The 10,390-nt window shown below is 37.2% G+C and overlaps 1 protein-coding gene across 1 annotated transcript in view; it reads right to left on the bottom strand.

Annotated features, from left to right (window-relative positions):
- Positions 1-313: 313 nt before the first annotated feature.
- The window catches only part of PALMD (palmdelphin), a 55,716-nt gene continuing 45,639 nt past the window's right edge, over positions 314-10,390 (bottom strand). Inside the window, exons 4-8 of the mRNA XM_007449603.1 lie at positions 8,468-8,582; positions 8,297-8,330; positions 8,062-8,175; positions 5,275-6,369; positions 314-833 (exon numbers count right to left, since the gene is read on the bottom strand). Coding sequence (XP_007449665.1) covers positions 790-833; positions 5,275-6,369; positions 8,062-8,175; positions 8,297-8,330; positions 8,468-8,582 — 1,402 coding nt within the window. The 3' untranslated portion in view covers positions 314-789. The remainder of the gene's footprint in view (positions 834-5,274; positions 6,370-8,061; positions 8,176-8,296; positions 8,331-8,467; positions 8,583-10,390) is intronic.

Genomic DNA, 10,390 nt, shown 5'->3' with positions numbered 1-10,390 from the left:
ATTATGTTTTAATATTAGGATTCTAACTTGTTTACAAGAATTGGTCAAACATTAGATCAGATTTGTGTTGAGAATTTGGGAAGTCCTCCATCCAACAGTCTTGGGTCATAATCAGTCATTGTACCCTGGAATTCACATTGAACTGAATGAAAGAAAAGATGATATTTCGAGAAAACTGAACATATTGCTTATCAACTGTAAAGTCATGTACGCTATCAAGATAATCCAAATCCAGTCCCCAAATATGAGGATAATTATTGCATGCACCTTTAAAATGTATGCAAAGAGTTTTAAGTCTCAATTGAATTGGTCCTTAGCAGGAGGATGTAGTTTTCTTAGAGCCTTGTTGACTTGGGATGGCATGTTTACTTGTCAGAGTTGAAGATGAATATTTCTGTGATGAGGTGCAGTGGCTTCCTATGATCTTTCAATCTTTGTGTCAGCAGAATTACAAGGTCAGTTAATAAAATATAGTCGGGCTATTTTAAATAACTTTATTCTTAAATTTAACAGCTCTTATTAGAAATGCTTTGGTATCAATACAATAAAAATATGTTGGTTTCCCCCCCACTGAATCATGTCAAGTAACTGGAAAAGTTAAGAGTTTGTTCTCCCCAGCTTTTTTGGTATTTGTTTCAAATAATGACTACTGCTTATTCACATGGCTTAATATGGGTATAATTATAATTTTTTGTATCTCAGGAAAAAGAAACAAAGTATCTGGAAGAGAAATTTGCAAATGTTTCTTAGTTTCTTCTACATAGGGTGTTTACGTAGATGGTACACCTCTCAGATAACTTTTTTCCCCAGCTTTGCCATTCTCATCCTTAAGGCTGCAAAAGAAAGACAAAATAGAGAGTTATGGAAAAAAAAGCTTTACTTTTCACTCTAAATGACCATTACATAGATTGCAGGAAAGTTTGAAACATACCTCAGATGATTTTATCCAACAATGTGAGCATTGTTTTAGTAGCATAAAAAGATAGTAGAAATAATAAGCTATGGTTAACTTAGGGAAGAAGCAGGTTCAGAACTAGAAGGAACCTATTTCTATAAAAATTAAAAGAGCAAACACAGCATAAATTGAGTAAATACAGGATTAGTGCACAGTATCACTATTAGCCATAGATAAACAGCTATGGGTCAATGACTGTTTTGTGCATATTTCTGAGCTATGTACTACTAAAGAGAAAAAAGCATTGATATAAACCCTAATTCACGATGGTTGTGTTATCTTTTAACTCATCAAACTTGGTTATCCCAGAGGGCTTCATCCTTGGATATAGAATGGCAAGAACAAATTTTTTTAATAATAAAATGATACAAACCAGTATTTAGGAGTTGAAGTCATGATAAAATGTCTTTGTCAAGATATGTTATATGTGCTTTCAAAGGGCAAATTTATCTTTTTGAGAATATTTCACTGCTAATGGTATATTGGATGTAGAAACCATTTTAAAAATGTAGATTTAAAATTCATAACATTTCTCTGATGTTCTGGTATCATGCTATTAATATTTAAGAACAGAGTATAGCTGCCTCAGTCACGTTCCAAAAGTTGAGAGATGCTTTCAAGACACTGATCATTACAATCATGTGTAATATGGCCCAAGAACCAGCTATTTAACTGTTTGCAAAATTTTGTTTAATTAAAAAAAATCAAAAAGGGAAATCATGTTTTCTTATTTCACAGCCATATATTAGTTGTCTATCAACAAATGAAATGACCCTATTTCTAAGAAGCTCTTTTTCACAAATACGAGAAGGTTGGGAATCTAATATTGTAAGAAGGCCATGGTCATTTTTATTTTCACTCTGCTTATATGAAATGTTTTCATTTAAATGAAGTCAAAGAGCTTTATTTCCCTTGGAATTTTAAGGGAAATGATTATTTCCAGTGGCAGGATCAAGAATATTCCCTTGAATTCAGGACCAGCTGAGAGAATTTCCTTTGCTCTGTAGCCAGGAGGATGGTGTCGATTGCTGGGAGATGTCGGATGGTGAAACTGAAGGACAGGACTGTGCTTCCACAGCAAGAAGGCAGAAGGCAGAAGGCAAGTCTTTATAGGTTTTACTTAGGGATTTTTGGACCTCTGTCTTGCCCATACCAAAAATGAAAGCAGAGGAAACGTTCATCTTAAGGGACTTTTGAAGGTCTCTTTTAAGGCTGGGGCAAAATCCTCCTCCCTACAGCTACTCCTCAACTTAGATTCAGTAAATCAGGCATAGCCAGTGTGCTGTGGATTTTCAGTGAAGTTCTTAAAGGACATCCTGGATGTCTGCATCCTCAGGAGTGGGGTAATCCAGTAACTCACTGTCCCGTTTCTTAAGGGGGGAAAAAGAATTCTAGATTGTTAGAGTCTGCTCTTCCTTTCTTTAGGCCTATGGTAAGTAGACGGTGTGAGTTCCAAGTAGATGTGTGGGGACACAGCTTTTGGCAATGGGAAGACCCCTTGGTGTAGCAGCTAAAAGATCTGAGTCATCAGCTCTCCTTTTTACTTCTCCTTTCTGTTCTTCTCTGTTCTCTATCTCCTCTCCTCATAGCAATTCAGATGCACAGTTTTGGCTGGTTTTAACTTGAGGGAAGAGAGCTTGCCTCCTTACTCTCGGTGTCCCTTGGCTTCTAATGGTTGCCACAGGTTGGTAATTTTGGCACCAATAGCTTTTGAATCCCCCGGAGCTGAGTTTCCCTACCTCTTCATCCTGAAATGCCACTGACATCTGTAAGAGGGGAGAACAGAGCTAAAAGGAGTACAAAAGTAGGTTGGTGAGGATTACCAAAGGGAGTCAACTGTCTAGCTGGTGGGGATAGTAGGGGAGTCCCAGTAAAAGCTTACAGGGGCCACTCGTTAGATGCATTTGGCATTGAGCCAGATATTTTGAACATGATCCTGTTATATTTATTGATATGTAAATAAATGGACATAAATTTGCCTAAATTTTCTTGTTGTGTCTTATCCTTTTCAAAGTTTTGGCTAAAAAATCTGATCTTTAGGGTCTCCAGGCTCCACCTTTTTCCACCTTTCTTCCTCCTTCAGGTTCTTTTCCAAGTTAAAAATTGCTCTTAGGTCAGGCTTTGATAACAGCATTTACATTAAGAGAAAAGAGACTGACACTTATTAACTATTGTGCCTACTAGGAATATTTATATATAGTAGGGCACCTATGCCATAAATAAAGGAATGGACTGAAATGGTGGATTTTCAAGTATCAATATGTATTTTTGGGCGGGAGGCGTTTAGAGGGAGAAGTTGGTGCTTGTGAAATTGAAATGCATTGGTGGCTATATATTCTATGAATATGGACATACCCTGAAGGCATATGTCAATATGATATATTTATTTAAAAAAAACCATTAAAAATATCAGTTCTGTAATCCACGTGGTGAATTGGAAAATGGGAAGGTAAAATGATGTCATAACAGAAGGCAAGGAATTTGGAGCATTCTATTTATAAGATGATTTGATTGATAGTACAACATTTGTATTGTTACTTTGTCTGCAAAATGTCTTCCTGTTTTCATTATTTTAGTTCAGTGGCATGATTAGTGTTGTCTGGAAACATTAGTCACTTCCTGTCTTTTTCTCTGGGATATATGTGTTGACATGGGTAGGGGAGAAGGAATAAGGGTGTTTGGGAGGAGCTGGCTAGCATCCAAGTTAAAAAATGGGAGGTTTTATAGTGTGTAATGTCACTGCTCTTGACCATAAACAGCATGCTCCTCTTTTCTAAGTCTTCAGTGTTGTTTAAAAAATGAATTTAAGCTGCAAAGTTTGATCATTCTCATAACAGAAAGGAGCTTTTAGTTTTATCAGGTTTCCGTTGTGCGGACACACCATTCAACTCTGATTTAGGAAGATAATTTAAGTGCGCACTTACCAAGAGCTTAGAAATTCTTCAGATAATTAAATTTACAATAGGTATGTCTAATTAAACTGCTTAAAAAATGGAAGAGGTCCATTTTATCGTATTATTGGCAACCTAAAACTGGGTTTCTTGGTTGCAGAGGAAGAATCCTTCCTGAATGGTGCAGGTACTACCAACAGTTCTGTGGAATTATCAGGTTTTTTGATTGCTGGATTAGCTGGGACTCAACAGTTATTGCTTTTTAATGAAAATTCTTCTATTAGAACATTTAAAATTACTGTTCCTTTCACAGATCTAGTACTTATGTCTGGGTAATTTGATTTATGTCTTTAGCTATTAAAATTCATTTTTTTTTTTTTTTTTTTTTTTTTGCGGTACGCAGGCCTCTCACTGCTGTGGCCTCTCGCGTCGCGGAGCACAGGCTCCGGACGCGCAGGCTCAGCGGCCATGGCCCACGGGCCCAGCCGCTCTGCGGCATGTGGGATCTTCCCGGACCGGGGCACGAACCCGTGTCCCCTGCATCGGCAGGCGGACTCTCAACCACTGCGCCACCAGGGAAGCCCTATAATTCATTTTATCAGCTATTATAATTAATTTTATCATATTCTTATTTATTGTTTACAAATAAGTAGAGTACAATATTCAAGTGATAATAAAGAATCTAAAATTGATGAGCTATTAGTTTTGTAGAAAAAGTGTTATTTTCTATTCAATGCTAGAAAAGCTAGATAGCTCTAAAACTACAGAGAATGAGAATATGTGGAATGCAAATGTTTAGAAAATAAAAAAAATAAAATTTCTAAGTTAGGGTAGATTATGTGACATTAAATCTTATAGATAATGTAGAATAAACTGCTATTCTTTTTTAAAATGTAGAAAAATTAAGGAAATAAAGTTAATAAAATTATAAAAGTATAGAGAAACAAGATATAACAAAGTAATAAAATATCACATTGAAAATAAAATTTGTTTCTTGATTTTTCTTGCAAAATTAAGGCAATTTGTTATCTTATGCAGGAAGTTTAAATCACAGAGAGACACAAAAAATGAGCTGGCTTCGATTCTCATGGGAAAAGATCTAATATTGATGATCCAACATGATAGTAATTCAAATACATTCACACCCATACCATGCCAGAAGATGAATTTCAAGTTACTAAGGTCAATCAATGCAGTACCCAAATAAGGCAACAAATTTTTGTTTCACTTTCTTTATGTTTTGAAGTGACTTAATCACTTTGCTTATGATGATAACAGCTCATATCAGCATTAATAAAAAAATCTTAGCATGTATTAGCTTATGAAGTGGTCAAAAAAAAAGCTGAAAGCACGAGGGTTTGGTAACAACACAAAGAGAAGATTATCACAGGACTAGACAGCAGTGACAAACCTTGTCATTTTTGTTACCTGTTAAGGAGGGATCCTCAGTCCCATCTCCTGCTATCTGAACGTCAAGTGGAGAATGGTGGACAGGGCTGCCTAAGCTTTCTTCTTGCTCTTTCAGGGATATGGAATTTTTGTGGGGAGATTTATGGTTTCTGTTTTCATGGGGATTAACTTCTGATCTCTTTCTCGGAAGTGGTGTTGGTTTGGCAGGCTGGAAAACCTGACTGTAGGGGGCTATGGGATGGTAGGATAGTTTCTCAGCTTCTCCTTCACCCTCCTCCTCATCATCAATTACAACCAGCTCAGCATGGATGACCCCGTCATATGCCGTCAGAAGCTTCTTTTCTTCCTCATTGTCTTCTGCCTGCTGATAACCCATGAAAATCATCGTCACGGGTTCTTTCTCATCCATGTCAGAAGGGAGGGAATGAACAATATTATATCTAATGTCTTCCTCATCCTCCTGGCAAGTAGGTGAAGGACCCTGGCGTTCTGACTTCCCAATTAGTGCTTCGCTGGGACTCAGTCCCGCCTTTGGAGAGAGAGCATACCTGTCCTGCATTACATTTGATTCTTCCCAAGGAGTCATCAGTCTCTTTTGCTGGGTGTGGGGTGTCTCCTCTGCTTGTTGAGTCATTGATCGGGGTTGAGGTATTGGCCGAATGGGACTGATGTGATTGAAGCTGTTGCCGCTCTCCTCTGAAAGTCCATTGTCCATGTTGCGTGTGGATCTATTCACATCATTACCCAGTCCATTAGCTTTAATCTTTATCCTTTCTTGAAAGTTTGGTCCAGGAGTTACCTTCTCTCTCTGTGGCGTTGTAGGTCTGCAAAATGGATTGGCATATACAGGCTCATGATACTCTGTTGGGGATTTAGAATTTCTCTCTGAAGCTTGTCTTAAAAGTTCCTCTACTTCAACTGGTGCCAGGCCGTCGGTGCCGTTGTATGCTGCACTGTGATTAGAGCTTACTGCATATACTGACTTTTGCCCATCGTCATAAACTTTTATCCCTGTACCTTTAAAGTCATCTGATGGGAGAGGTATTGAAGACAGGACTGTACTTTCTCCGGTCTTCAAGTCTTTTTCAACTTTGATTTCCATGGCATACAAAGCTGTTGAGAGACAAATTTGATCCCTGATTTAGTTAACTTTTTCTCTTGTAAACTAGCTAGCTTTTACAGTGTTTATTTTTATATTAAGTATTCCCTTTGTGTTCTTTTATGAGATGTCTTTTTAAAATTTCTGCTTTTATTCATTAATTATATAATGACTGATAGTTTAATGACATGGGTTTTTATGTAAGGATGTATGAAATTACTGAAAAAATGGAAAGGATTGAAGAAGAGAAGCTGATTGGAGAAGGGAAACTGATGGTTCCTAACGGTAAGGATTTTCATTGGGGAACCAAAAGATATCCCCTTTCTAATGAATAAATCCAGCACAACAGCTTTACATTCTTTACATTGCTCAGGGATCAGACCTTTTTTTAGTGAGGAAGAATATGTCACTCTGTGCATTACTGTAGATAAAAGGCCAAGCACTGTATATTTTATTGTTACAGCCTTGCTGCACAGGCCAGCAGCCTGTTGAAATTAGAGAGGAGTGTTCTAAAATTTTCCCAACTTGGAGGTTGTTAAATGTGGAACTGGTATAGAAGAGGGAGGGAGTAGGCTAGAATCACATGCTTCTCATTTTGCCTTATGTTTCTTTTCATTTTCACTCCCATTTTTAAGAAGGGCTAAAAATAGAGCAATATCAGCTATACTAAAACAACTGAACTGGGGAGAATTGGTTGATTTTGGGGAAGTTGAAATCTGCTTCATGTCCCTGGCAAGATCCTGAGGGCTGTGATTTTAACTGGCAGAGTAAGGCTAATGGGATCCTGGGCAAAATTACAACGTTGTACTGCCTGCTTTATTGTGTGCTCCCAGCTTCCTCTGTGAATGCGTCTTGCATGTCATCTCTGGCTTCCTCTGTGAATGCGTCTTGCATGTCATCTCTCCTCCGTAGCCCAGTGGTTCTTGGCCTTCCCTGGCTACCCAAATAAAACTGCAACACCTTCACCCACACTTGCCCTATCCCCCTTCTCTGTTTTAGTCTTCTCTTTAGCATTTTCACTTCCTAATATGATATATTTTATCTGTTTACCTAATTTTAAATCTATTTTCTCCCTTAGAATGTCAGCTCTATGAGGGCACAGATTTTTTGTGTTTTATTCATTACTGTATTCTTAGTGTGAGAACTGAGCTTGGCATAGAGTAGGGGGTTCACTGATTATTTGTTGAATGAATGACTACTTCCTGCAGATAGAGCGTAGCTTCTCTTTTCACTCTAAAATTCAAAGGTTCCCTCTCTGCCCCAATACAAGCCTTCATTTTCTCTGGGGCTTTGAAATATTAGTGTCATGCAAATCATTCCCACATGGGGGTAAATAACGCAGAGCCTTCTCAAGGGGAATATTTTCACTTCCTTCATTTCATTTCATTTTATTCTAGTGTCTACTACATGGAATATGTTGGGAGAGATATTTTTGAGCAGGGGAGCTTTGCTTTAAGAGCTTCTTGTTTCCTTCAGGCCTTTATCTTCCCTGTTCTTACCTAGTTTGCAGGGGAATGAAATGCGTGGAATAAATATTGTAACCCCATCATCCCTACTTTTGTAAGTGACTCACATACCTCATGGAACTTTGTAAAATGGACCATTGCTTCACCTGGAAGGATAGAATGTCACAGCAAGTTGCTAATATTTGATGTTGTAAAATCTGAATTTGAGAACCTACCATTGAAGACAGAGTTTTCGTATACCTTTTCTATTTTGTTCATCATCTTCTATTCCTTCATTTCTTTCCTTCCTTAATCTGGAAGGTATGTAGGATTTTGGAAGGTCAGGGATATTAGCATAGATGTCTTCAATTGACTCTGTAAAATCAATATTAATTTAAAATATATTTAGAATATATTTACAATAAAGGGAAACATTTCAGTGGGCTTGTCAAAAAATATCTCAGTTAGACGTAGCATAGGCTGCTCAAAAACATACCTCCTGATGTTTCTTCCTTTTCTACCTTCACAGACTATAAGAAAAAAGAATTCCCCATGATTAATACAGTTTAAAAAATAAATTCTAAATATGGATATACTTTGAAGAATTATATACTATTTGTGGAATCACTTTGGGAGGGATTCAGTTTTTAAATTAACTAATGCCTACCCGTATTATGTCTTCTGTTGTCCTCTCAACTGATTTTAGTTTCTTTAAAATTGCCTCTTCATTGGTTGAGATTTGCAGTTCAGCTTTTTCAAGATCTTGGATCTCTTTCTCAAGTCTGAACAAAAAGATATACTTTATATTACTTAAGACAGTACAAATACAGAGCTCTCAAATATATATTCCCCATACACAAAATTTACTTGGAATATTGAATGTACGTATTCAGATACCTTCTAAGAACTTAGCATCACACCAAACATCACATTAAGTACATAGAAGATACCCAATACCTGAATTTGGCTCAACAATTTTCAATTAAAGTTTTTTTATTTTTTATTTTTGACAAAGGGGATTCTTAGGTAAAATATTTGACCCTTGGTCCCATTTTCTTCATTGCAACTACTAATGTTACTTCCACATGAAACAGAGATTTGTTTTACAAAGAGACTTAAGTTTAAAGTTGGACCAAAAGGAATGGTCCATCTGTCATTATCCTGCAGATTGCTAATTTTTCTTACACAAGTTTTCATATAAATTGTTTGGAGAAAACATTATAATTTTATTTTCTAGCCAAGCAACACTTTGTAACATTATAATTATTAAATTTGATTTAAAATCATAGATATTTAACACTTAAAAACCCTGCATATTCCTAACATTGAGAATGACACTTCATTTTAATTTCACAGTTCTCTAAAAGTTGTACCATTTTATAGAGAGTAGAGTGAAGAGGTGAGAAATGGACAAAATCTAGTACAGTGGCCTCAGTTGCTGCTGTTTTTTCCTAGAAAAAAAAAATGTTATCACATGGCCTGACAAAGTATAAGGGAACTTGTAGGGACAGAAACAGACATTTGAAATTAGATTGTTGCTTTCTGAGCTGGTATCTAGACTAGTTTAGAGCTACATGTCTGATTCAAGTTAATTCCAGGGTGTGGCATTGTGACCTCTATCCCAGATAAAAACACACAACCACTGGCATTCACAAAGTTAGTAAAGCTGGCCCTGGGCAGCCATGAAACACATGTAGTTTCTCAGCCAAATACTCCAAGCTCTCAAATAAGCTGCCTCAAAGGATGGCTGCTTAGATATAGCAGCTAGTTCAGGAGATGACAGCTGTGGGTATTACTGTCAGCTAAGATAATTGTCAGTTTTTTTGACTTCCTTCTTTAAGATGGTCATGCATCTGGCAGCTCAAGATTCCTGTGCTACTGTCACACCAGTAAAAGTCCAAGCAGATCATTCTCCTACTTATTGCTTTCGTTTCAAAATTCTGACTTTCCTCCTGCCTCTAGCTGTTGGTAGTTGGCTGTTTATAACTGAGGAGGTTTTCTTGCATATCATAGAACTCCAAGTAAAATGCGGTACCTCTGGTTTCTTAGAAGTTACTGAGATGTGACGCCATTCTATTAAATTCCCTCCACATCCATGGAGCACATTTGCCCATCAGTAGAGTTGTGGGGATATATGTTGGTTGGTACAGTAGAAAGTTCTATACTGAAAGTGATATATCTGGATTATTCTGTTTCTTCTACTCACTACCTGTGAGAGCCAATTCTTTTAACTTGCCTGAAACTCAGTTTTGTAACATGTACAATGAGAATACAGCACCTGCCTTACTTTATACAGAAACATGGTGAAGCTAAGAAGCAGTGATGTATTTGAAAGCACATTACATATAATTGATATCAGATGTAAATGTTATTATGGTATAATTATCAAAAGTTTTCTGCAATACACCATGTCTATTCCATGTCCTGTTCTGCAGGGTCCTTTACCTGACAGCATGTTAGAGACAGTCTAATGAGTGGCTTTTGGGTAGAAAACAAGAAGGTTCAAGTCATTGCTGTATAAAGCTCTGGGACCTCAGGATCCAGCTGTGGAACCAGGCGGACCTGGGTTTGAATTCTGGTTCATCTGTCA

The sequence above is a fragment of the Lipotes vexillifer genome, unplaced genomic scaffold (assembly GCF_000442215.2).
Source record: "Lipotes vexillifer unplaced genomic scaffold, Lipotes_vexillifer_v1.1 scaffold445, whole genome shotgun sequence".
Classification (NCBI taxonomy): Eukaryota; Metazoa; Chordata; class Mammalia; order Artiodactyla; family Lipotidae; genus Lipotes; species Lipotes vexillifer.
The sequence above is the reverse complement of the archived record's forward strand: the minus strand, read 5'-3'. Positions and strand labels throughout refer to the sequence as shown.